This window comes from Trematomus bernacchii, unplaced genomic scaffold, assembly GCF_902827165.1.
Source record: "Trematomus bernacchii unplaced genomic scaffold, fTreBer1.1, whole genome shotgun sequence".
NCBI lineage: Eukaryota > Metazoa > Chordata > Actinopteri > Perciformes > Nototheniidae > Trematomus > Trematomus bernacchii.
Genome location: NW_022987690.1, coordinates 148,797 through 160,340, shown reverse-complemented (window position 1 = coordinate 160,340; position 11,544 = coordinate 148,797). Strand labels below are relative to the sequence as shown.

Below are 11,544 nucleotides of genomic sequence, written 5' to 3'. Positions count from 1 at the left end.
GAGAGAATCGAAGGCAGGCAGGCAGCTTTGCATGACATTCTTCAGGACGTGTTTCATTGTGGTGATAGTGTGAGGGTAGCCAATCGGTTTGTTGACAGTAGTGACGGCCATCTTGGTGACGTGTGTTGTTCTGTGAGACCAGAGATGTAGTTCATTGAGCGGTTCACACAAACAAATGTGTTACTTCACAGTTTTAAGACACATTTTATTTTTTTTTACTTGCAAAATTATCTTTTAAATTGACAAACATCATATGTGTAATTCGTGGCACAATTCAAACGGGATCGAAAGATAATCTTTCTCTCTCCATTGACTTCAATGCATAACTTTTCCGAAATAAGGTCCCATGGGGCTCAACCGGAAGGGGAGGGACTTCGCCACTCTATGACGAATACACACTACCGCTGCCTGCTGTTAAGGACAGTAGATTCCACCGGGTCCGTCTGCGGCGCGTTACGGGCGCGTTACGGCTGCGCCGCGGTGCTCACGGCGATCGCGGCCACTCTAGTCAATGGGTGCTATTCCTCCACACGCGACGCGTTACGGCTCAGAAGCGTCCCAGAAGCGGCTCGGCGCAGGGCTCCTCTAAAATTAGGATCGAATCCTATTTTTGTCGCGGCGCAGCCATAACGTAAGGTCGGGCAGGCAGGAAGTGGAACGTTCAGAGCTATATATAGCATATATATATATAGATATATACACACACACAAACACACAAACACATTTTGCAGACCTTATCCCTCCGTAGTCTTTCAAGTAGGAGGAGAAATGCCAGCGTTCTCCTCCGGTTTACAGGCACTGTGTCAATTATATACATAGAATAATTATGATGATGAATGCATTTTTTTACCACTAAAATACAGCAACACATCTTTGATTCATGTGTTTTATAACTGGAATATTACAGTTATTATTAACTTTGTCTGTACAAAGTAGCCTGTCCAGGAAATATGCCCAAATCAACAAAAACTGCGAGCCGGCAGGCAAGACGCTCCGCTTCTGAAATGCTTCTGAAACGCGCCTGGTAGGGTATGATGCCGGAGGAGGCCGGACCAAAACCGCAACGCGGCGCAGACGGACCCGGTGGAATCTAGGGGTTATTGCCACTCGTCGACTGAAGTATTTGCGGTGTGTTCGTAGGCGGGCGGCGTAGCGGGCGACGTAGTCGACGCAGCCGACGCAGGCGATGAAGCTGACGTAAAAGTTGGGACGCCTTCGGTACGCCTTCTTTGGTCTCAGGTGGGTGTGTAGCGGCCTTTACATAGTGATGTCACCACTTTCAGAAAGAAAACAAAGGAGTCCAATTTGAGGCCTTTCATGCAGGGAGGAGCAGTGTGTGGGAGAGAAACCCCCTCTGGAGGGAACTTTGGGATTTTAGCCTTTGCTGACTTTTACATGCACAGAAACCTATAGAACACACTACAGGAGAGGGGAAATCCTTTGAGGCGCTTTAAAGATAACTTGGTACACTTTATCAGTAAGATTCTTTGTTGACTCAGATAAAAAAGAACATTTCATGGTGTGAAATGCAGATGTTTTGTGTAACATGAGTCATTTTCTGCTGAGGGTTTCTAATCTTAGATCCTCTCTGGTGTAATGGACCACCCATCAGCATGGTGAAGACAGTTTTTATTTTAGTGTATCTTTGTCTGATAAATACCAATTGTCAAGCATAGAGTTTACATTTATATACAGTGTCAGATGATGACACTATTATCTATTTTGTGTACTTACTTGATTTTTGTACACTACAATTATGATATAAAAAGCAAACATAAAAAACATATTATTGTGAAAATGTTGATTTAAGATCATGCTAGTTCTATTCAATGCTGCTGAGTTCATGTCATTCAAACCTGCAGCTCTGTGCAAGTGAATGTCACCTTATCATGATGAGGTGGTCTTCTACAAACCAAAATGCTCTTCTGCCTCTGTTTGGTAATGTTGAATGTCGCACTGCCCTGAGCTTCCACTCTGTCCAGTTGTAAGCAAAGCGAGAGTTTCCCAAGCCCCTTGGTGCCCTGGCGCGGGACACCCTCCCAGAGCTGCTCTCCCCCACCGGCTTGACTGCCTGCTCTTCTTGGCAGCCAAACAGCCAGGGGAGGATCAAGATGACCGGGCGGCTGAGATAAGGGCAGCATGAAGTTCCCCACATTACCTCACCCGATAAGGAAACCAGCGGAGAGAGAGAGGCAGGCTGGGAGGAATCCTCTGAACGAACAGTGATGCACAGAGAGGCAGACACACTTCGTTGGGTTTTTAGTGGTCTGGGTGGAACCGCTACCCACAGAGGCCTTTTGAAGTCGACAGATGCTTGAACATAATGGTCCTCAGTAGAAATAGAAACATGTGCACAGACTTTTAAAATGTCCTGGATGTAAAGAAGACCTCAGACTATTTGTTCTTTAGAGGATTTACCAGAGCAGTTGGTGGATGATACAAACATCTTCAACACGGGAGAGCAAGCTTCCATCCTGCCAATTCAAATAGACTGAAGAAAGTGAAAAAAAACTTGAGGAGAGTCTGCTTCAGCACTGATGGCGGGGAATCCTCTGGAAAGTCTTATGTCGGTTTCAGCAAACCATCAGCTTGTGTCCAACTCCGCCGCTCAGCCCTGGAGGCAGCAGCCTGGGAGGGGGGGCGGCCCAGCATCCCCACACAGGCAGAGCACACGCAGGAAGTGGGTGAGTCTGAAACCTTCAAAAGGTCCCTGGTTACAGACACCAGCGGGATATTGCACAACCTTCTTAATTATTACTACCATAATTACCAAGACATAAAAGTAATAATTAAAGCAAAAAGGATGAAACTAACTAATGTTCTTGAGTCAAATGTATTTTGTATTTATTTTCACATTGAATCTTTCAGCAATTCACTGTGACAACATACAACTTGTAGCAAAATGTATTTTAGAATGAACAAATTATGATATATTTGACTTATATACTTTTTTTGAAAGTAAGTAAAAGGATGTTGCTAAATGAACTGTTAATTTAATAAATGTTCTCTATTACTAGGTTTGATTTGATTGTTCCACCCTGTGCTGCAGGCGCAGTCTGTGTTTGGGTCCAGGTTAAACTCTGGTTCTTGTGGCGAGTCTGCAGTTCGGTCCGGGACAATGAGGGGTCAGCACTCTCCAGAAAATGCAGCGCGAGAGAGGAGCCGTGTTCGGAACCTACGACAGGCCTTCCACAGCCTTCAGGTACACTGGACATACATCAGTCCCTTCCCAGTATTCTCATTCATTATTCGGCACTAAATATGCATTCTAAAGATATTTATTAATATTCATACATGTATGTACATTACTACAACATTCTTTGTAATGTGAATTTATTGAAACCTCATGCACTTCTCTACTCTTTGCTGTTGGATGCATTTCATGTAATCTTTGCAATGAAAATATAGTGTAATCTAATCTAATCTTTACTTGATTATTTGTTCCATGCCAGCATAAACTTCTACTTTACTAATTCAAAATATTGTACTTTGAACTTCACTACATTTATAAAATTAGGATTTATTAAAACGTATAAAATATGCAACCCGGTATCACGGCAAGACGTGAACATGTGACGATCTACCATGCTGGGAGACGTGAATATGTCACGGTTACGTCCCTTCAAACGTGACAGTGGGTGTTTCTCAATCGCGAGTACGCTTGCTTGGTAGCACATGTCTGCCGAGCATCTTGCTTCAGAAGCGAGGCAAGAATCCTTCCTGGCATTCGGAAAACAAAGAGTGGAACAGGCTAGCAAGTGTGCAGGTGTGCGTCATATGAGAGGCCCCGCCTTACATCTTCCGTCACATATTTTGGAAATTGGTCCGTGCGCAAAGCATTGTGGGGATTTTAAGACCGCGGAGTCTACTCATGTGCAGCCTCGATATTTCTCCAAACGGAGTTCGCCGGGCTCGGTAGATTTCCAAGTATGCTGGAGATTGGAACAGTCCTTCGGCGGCACTCGATGACGTAGTATGCTTGAAATAGTGGCTCTGAAGCAGCTTTACTCGCCATTGAGAAACACCCACTTACACGGTATTGTTAACATGGCCCAACCAGTGGAGAAATACCCGGAAGTGCCAAGCAAATGGTCTACCGCGCCTATTGGTCGGTTTTTATTGTCAAAATTAGATGTTTTTAATACATTTTTTAATCGTGACACTCGATTTCGCCGATTTTCTTGTTGCCCTAGCTGGTCGACACCTCTTTTAGCAGAAACAAAGGCTACATTAATGTATTCAATCGATGTTAATCCATGTGGATGTGGAATTAACGGACGTGACGTTGTGCGATTGCGTTGCCAGGCAACGCAATTTACAAACTCTTCAACTACAACCCTAATTATATTTAAAAACATTTTAGAAGGCCTCACAAAATACTTTAATGTAAATTAAAATGTAAATGTGAAGGGATGTGTGTAATGTGGTGATTGACATTATTCACCCACGGACCTATGGGTTGGGGGTATTGTTCCGCACGGACATTTTAGTTAACCGGACTCCTGTTGATGTGAAATCCGAAAACATTTTTAAAAATAAAATAATACTTTATTCCGAGTTTGCTTGCTTTTCTCTTTGGAGGTCATCACATAACGGCATTGTAATACACGGTTCGGCTGCATTAAATATGACATATCTGCCGTAGTTCTCTATTTATAGAGCCCTGATGAGAAGACTTCTAGACAAACAGGAAGCACTGCCGCCAAAACTGAAAACGTGACGTGGATCATAAATATATCAGCAATTAAACAACATCTTAGATTTCTTTTCACACAATACGTCTCCTTGCAGTATCAACACTAATTCGGCTGACTTTTATATTTGATCCAATTGGTAGATAGGATTTACACCATAACGGTGCACAGCTGATAGAAAGGCACATCTAGTGGTTAAAGCACGTTATTGCATTTTATAATTTTATTATTTTTCACAAAAATGAAACCATCAATAGCAAAAACAGAATTAACTGTCATTAGTAAACCACTCAAATAAAAAGATCATAAGTGGTTTTGTTTTACATATATTTTAAGGATAATAATAGCAATGTAACACTGTCTATGACACTTACGGGCCGTCTCCACGGCAGCGTTAAAAAAATCTTGGAGGTGGGCGTATCTGAAGCTTGGGGATTTTTTTGCGATCAACCAATCACATGAATCTCCCGCCCGCGACATACGAAGCCAAAAAGCCCGAAGTAAACTGGATATAAACTCCCCAAAACAGGCGAAAACATACCACTGTCTCTGCCACCTCCCTCCATGCCTGGCTCCTCCGGTTTATATCCCGGTAGGTCTGGTCATAAAGCACCGGGTGATTGATTCGCTACCGCTAATTTCTCCTCCATTTTTTGGAATATGAGGAAATGATCTGCGGTATGTCTCTCCCAGCATACACGCCGTTTGATTGGCTAGAGCTTGAACTGTCAGATTTGCGTACACGGGATTTGATTGGCTGACGCTTCCTCCTCAGCTTCAAAAGTTGAACATTGTTCAACTTTGGATCTTGAAAATCCTGAGAATCTCCGCTCGCCTGCCCACAATGCATTTCGGCGAAAGCGAAAAAAAGTGACGTCACCCCATTCAAAGTGAATGGGCAGAAGCGTTTCAAGATTTTTTAACGCTGCCGTGGAGACGGCCCGTTACTGTATAACACTGATTTGAAAAACATACAGAAAAAACGAATTCACTGCCCTTAATAAAGTATTTAAATATACATTTCAGGTGTGCTGTTTTGTTTAGATCATTAACATCTGGAGCTCTTTTAATGTCCTTTTTGATTATTGTTACACCAGGTCTTGTCAAAACCTTTATTCCATATTCAATATCCATTACTAAACAAAACAGCAATTCTACTCCACTACAATTCAGAGGTTAACCTGGTATTTTTACTCCACTACATTTATTTTAGTTACTTTGCAGATTCTGATTAATGATGTGAAATATAAACAACCCTTAAATCAGGCTTTAGTTACACCTGAGTAAAATTCAGGGAAAGGTGATTGTCAAGTGCCAACAATCAGGCGAGATATTTGATAGTTGGTGCTTGAGAAGACTAAACATTTATCTGCAGATCCCTATAAAGTATATTCATTACTCGTTATTCTCTACTAATAGTTAATTAAAGACTGTATATAATGGCTATTTTGCACATCCCTTTCAAGATTTTAAGATTTTCTAAGGTTCATTGACATATCATATACACAACTAATTCAATAACGTGCTTTAACCACTAGGCAGTGCACACAAGGTACACACAGCCATAATAACTTTGTATTATTAGTGTAGGACACTTGTGTATGTATAACATCTGAAGATGTGTAGTTTTATTCATGTTTTCACATAATTGTACAGGATATTGCTATATTATTTCACATGTTTTACTTCTAATATCTGATTTGTAAAACATCACAGACAGAAAGGTATATCCGTCATTTAACAGTAAGCTATTGAAATTCTGAATCCATAGATGTGTCTCCCATCACCCAAATCCCCTGACTATTCTCTCAACTCAGTATTTACATTCTTATATTCAAAGAAAATCAGTAATATCTTTAAAAACGACAAGTCCTTTTATGATTTCACATCAACAGGAGTCCGGTTAACTAAATGTCCATGCGGAACAATACCCCCAACCCATAGATCCGTGGGTGAATAATGTCAATCACCACATTACACACATCCCTTCACATTTACATTTGAATTTACATTAAAGTATTTCGTGAGGCCTTCTAAAATGTTTTTTAAATATAATTAGGGTTGTAGTTGAAGAGTTTGTAAATTGCGTTGCCTGGCAACGCAATCGCACAACGTCACGTCCGTTAATTCCACATACACATCTCCACACCCATATATACAGTCTATGCTCCACACACATGGATTAACATCGATTTAATACATTAATGTAGCCTTTGTTTCTGCTAAAAGAGGTGTCGACCAGCTAGGGCAACAAGAAAATCGGCGAAATCGAGTGTGACGATTAAAAAATAAATGAAAAACATCTAATTTTGACAATAAAAACCGACCAATAGTCTTGGTAGACCATTTGCTTGGCACTTCCGGGTATTTCTCCACTGGTTGGGCCATGTTAACAATACCGTGTAACTGTCACGTTTGAAGAGACGAAACCGTGACATATTCACGTCTCCCAGCATGGTAGATCGTCACATGTTCACGTCTTGCCGTGATACCGGGTTGAAAATATGATGGTGTTTTTATGAATACATACAATACATGAACAGGATAGTCAATTATAGACTATTGAGAGAAATGTAGTATTTATTATTATTTCAAATATTTAAGTAAGTAATTTCAGATATATTGAGGCCTCAATTATACGTTATTTTTAACTTCATTTTGCTGAGTATTACTTGCACATAAGTTACCTTTTCAATGCAACAGAGTATTTGTACAGTTTAAGTAAAGGATCTAAATTCTTCTTCCATCACTGATCATGGGACTGCTTGGAAGGAACTTTCCACCTCCTGAGGAGAAGAGCTGGTGGCTCAGGAGTAAAGATCAAAATGGTGTAGACACAATTCCTGGAACAACTCTTCACACACACTATTTCTAAAACTCACACAAAATGTTACAAACATGTATGGTCTGGGTCCTTTGGAATTGAAGGCTAATGAATTCAGTTGAGTGTATAGACAGTTGTAAGCTGATTTGATCCTCTGTCCACAGGCGGCTCTGCCCTCAGTCCCACCTGACACCAAACTGTCCAAGCTGGACATTTTGGTTCTGGCTACTAACTACATAGCTTTCCTGACGGAGACATTGGACCAGGGACGGACGCAAGCTGAGCACACCTTTCCCTCCCAGCCGGGGGGAAACCTGCATCCTGTTAAGGTGCAATCATGCTGAGTGCATTACACTGAATGCTGCTCTCAGAGAGGAGATTATATGACTTGCTGATACATAAATGATTATCCACTTAGGACACTGTTCTTGGGACAAGCCCTATCGCACAGAAAGATTGGATAAAGATGCAACTGTACCTATACCAACAGCTGTGCATCATGTCAGGTGGCTGATATTATTATGATATTGAAAAAAGTTAGATAACTTGATTATGTTATTACATTTTAGTAGTCTAGATAAAACGACTAATGAGAACTAGAAAGTCCTAGCTCATAAGAGGATAAAACATCCCACTAATATAACCTTTATTTGAAAACCTTATTTAATTTGGTTGTATCTGTATAAATTCACTTATATTACCTGAAAAAAGCCACTGATTATAAGTAGTCGATCTCAGCTAATTACAACAGGCTAGTTGAAACCACATATATTACCTTTAGATCATGAACTTATTTGATTTGGTTATAAGTACATGAAAACTCTAATATTACCAAGATGACACATTTGTATTATCCAGTTTTAAGTACATAAAACCTCTTATAATTTGTTAAGATTATTTTGCCTTTTGATTATTGTGACCTTGTAAAGACAAGAATGAAACACTCCAAGTAGACAGTCCTAAGTTCTGGAACATTGATGGCTCGGGAGGTTTGACCCCCAATCCCTGCATTAAACATGTCGAGTATCCCTGGGGCATGGCCACTGGTGTCTGAATGTGTGAGTGTTTTAGTTGTACTATATGGCAGCCTGTGCCATGACTATGTGTGTGAATGGATTTATGCTGTCTTGTCATTTAAAATATGTAAGTCATTGCAAGGACAAAGATTGTAGAAATCACTCTAATGCTCCCTAGGTCTAGGATACGCCTGAACATTTATATATATATATATATATATATATATATATATATATATATATATATATATACAGTACATATATATATTTCTTTATTTAATATAGGAAAAAGTCGACTACTGTAATGGCTCAGGGCCTTCACTGGGGCTGTGACCGAGGTCCCCTTCTCTTCTGAGGTAGGTTGGGGCTGTGACTTTAGGGGAATACTAACTGTAATAAAAACAACCGCCAAGAAGACATTGATGCAGGTATTCTTTCAAGTTTGGGTAGCCTGTGTGTAGCACGAGAGATGTAACTTGGGACAAAAGTGGCATATATGTTGCTATGGGTTGTTTTTGCGTTTATCAAATATCATGGTGCTATTCTATTGCATTAAGAGATAACCAAATGATGTTATTTCTCTCCTCAGAAGTGGCCCATGCGTTCCCTGCTCTATTGTGGCAGCGTGGCCGAGCTGCTTTCAGGAGTCACGCCTATTCCCGGACAGGATGGAACACACCCCCTAACCCCCCGCCAAGAAGCAAACAAAGAGTGATAGCTAAGAGGGGTCATTACTTTCCCCCTTCTCAAATGTTAATCAGCTGCCATTGGGAGCATAAGAAGCTTCTATTTGAAGTATGTCTTTATCTGTCAGTAAGAAGCTTCCTTCCTTCTACATTCACTGTAATGTGAATGATGTTGCTTAGGTAGGCTCTGCAGTTTAACTTTAAGAACACTACAGAAAAAAGAATCAAAACTTTTGAGCCATCAAAAGTAAAAGGAAGGCAAAGATTTTCATATGTTGGATGGAGATGGACAATATGCAGTTACAATCACATTTTGAGCCAAGGCTGTTGAAAAAGTATAAACCTTTCTCATTTCATTATTTCATTCAAGAATTGGCAACAGTTTATTTTTCTTTATTCCTGTGACTATTATGTTTGTATCTGCAAAAGCCTGTGTGTGTGTGTGTGTGTGTGTGTGTGTGTGTGTGTGTGTGTGTGTGTGTGTGTGTGTGTGTGTGTGTGTGTGTGTGTGTGTGTGTGTGTGTGTGTGTGTGTGTGTGTGTGTGTGTGTGTGTGTGTGTGTGTGTGTGTGTGTGTGTGTGTGTGTGTGTGTGTGTGTGTGTGTGTGTGTGTGTGTGTGTGTGTGTGTGTGTGTGTGTGTGTGTGTGTGTGTGTGTGTGTGTGTGTGTGTGTGTGTGTGTGTAATGGACTCACAGATGTGCAGTGGGAGGATGTTGTGGGAACACAGCTGCTGTCTGATCACTTTTTATCTCCACAGTAATGATGACTTGGTTCTAATTACGACCTTGCCACACAATGTAACCTTCCTCTTTGAGTAAACACAGTCAGTAACAGCTTGTGTGTGTTTGATATTTTTTTCTAGAGACCCCATGTTAACAATTGTAAATCAAACTTTGTGGACTTTAAAGCTAATTACCAAATTGAGCTAACATATCTTACTTCTGCTCTATGAATAGTCACAAAACCACACATTAACAAATGTAACTAAAATAGTTGAAAAGAAAGCTTTATATTAGCTAGGTTCCACTGGACAACAACTTGCATTAAAAAACAAGACAAGGTTTCCACTGTCTTCCTTTTTCAAAGTATTTGAAGTTTCTGAACTGAGAAATTACAAAGTATCATATTTTTACCAGCATGAGTACAAATTGCTGACGTGAGTGATCGGCATTGAAATCTATACCAATAAATCACAGATATGTCTGCAGGGTGGATAGGAAAGGCATGCATCAGATGAGAGCAGACAAACTGAAGTTCTCTCCTCCTTGAACAAGATGGGCTCCGCTCCACACGCAACAGCCCAATGTTCAAGGCCAGCACTGTAAATCCCCCCCCCCCCCGATTTCCTGTGTGTAGTGATGACTCATTTGGAGATGCTTGGGTCTGACTACTAAGGCAGAGTTTACAGAATGACAGTGAAAGCTTGATCGTATAGCTGGAAAAACATATGCTCAAAACATTTATAAAAAACCCCCAAAGATGCCAAAACCAATCCAATATGGTCCAATTCTGCCGAACAGTTGCTTAAATATATTGTTCATGTAAGCAATAATGCTCATTATGCAACTTGCAAAACACATGTAAGTTGGCATCTATAATTTTCTAAATAAATTGGATCCACAATGTTAAATAACTAAAAACGAGGAAGTACTCAACATTTCTAGTTTCAGAATGTGGTTTTATGGGCTTTCAAATGTTTTGCTCCTTCATAAACTGATAACTATGTCTATTTTTTTTTGTTGAAGTTCAACAATCTAAACCAATCTCAACTGCTCAACTCCTAATATTAAACTAAACACTTGCAGCTTTTCAAACTATATCTACAATTTTCACAGTTTAAACTCAGGATTCCACTTAAATATTTCATGCTCTATTTATTTATTCATATTTATATTAATATTTACAACCATTTTGGCTAATCACATATTTTCATATATACATTATAACATACACTATCAGACTAGTCGCGGGTGCATCTCTATTTACAGGCTGCGGCTGTGTGTGTTAGTGCTCATGCTTCCATGTAAAGACAACTCATCTCCCATGTTGGGAGGTGAGAACATATCCTGCTCATTATCGCCGGGACATGCTGATTACAGGCTGGATTTATGGAGCTCTGAGGCCACAATCCCCCTGCTTTGGCCAGGCCTCTGATGCCATGTAGAATCAGAGGCAGAGGAGGACAGGGTGGAAGAAGAGGAAGAAGAGGGGAGGGTGGAGGATAACAGTAGAGAAAGGACAACTGTATTTGGAGACAAAAATGTGAGAATAGTTCATGAGGACAGAAAAAGACAGGAGGACAAAGGGGAGCAACAGGGGAGATG

The 11,544-nt window shown here is 40.5% G+C and overlaps 1 protein-coding gene across 2 annotated transcripts; it reads left to right on the top strand.

The window, feature by feature from the left end:
* Positions 1 to 1,230: 1,230 nt before the first annotated feature.
* LOC117489075 (transcription factor 24-like) lies at positions 1,231 to 9,703 on the top strand. Of its 2 annotated transcripts, XM_034138301.1 has the most exons (5): positions 1,231 to 2,684; positions 3,050 to 3,202; positions 7,683 to 7,847; positions 8,820 to 8,890; positions 9,124 to 9,219. In XM_034138301.1, the coding sequence occupies exons 1-4, from the start codon at positions 2,538 to 2,540 to the stop codon at positions 8,865 to 8,867; spliced, it is 513 nt and encodes a 170-aa protein (XP_033994192.1). In that variant the 5' UTR covers positions 1,231 to 2,537; the 3' UTR covers positions 8,868 to 8,890; positions 9,124 to 9,219. The 2 variants fall into 2 exon arrangements, with proteins under 2 accessions (XP_033994192.1, XP_033994191.1); XM_034138300.1 differs by lacking the exon at positions 8,820 to 8,890 and having other exon boundaries at positions 9,124 to 9,703.
* Positions 9,704 to 11,544: the final 1,841 nt, after the last annotated feature.

Excerpts from the sequence above, each read along its gene's own strand:
- LOC117489075 (XM_034138300.1), top strand. The coding sequence starts at position 2,538 with ATGGCGGGGAATCCTCTGGAAAGTCTTATGTCGGTTTCAGCAAACCAT. Across the intron at positions 3,203-7,682 it reads AGGCCTTCCACAGCCTTCAG|GCGGCTCTGCCCTCAGTCCC; the intron begins GTACACTGGACA and ends CTCTGTCCACAG. Across the intron at positions 7,848-9,123 it reads GAAACCTGCATCCTGTTAAG|AAGTGGCCCATGCGTTCCCT; the intron begins GTGCAATCATGC and ends TTCTCTCCTCAG.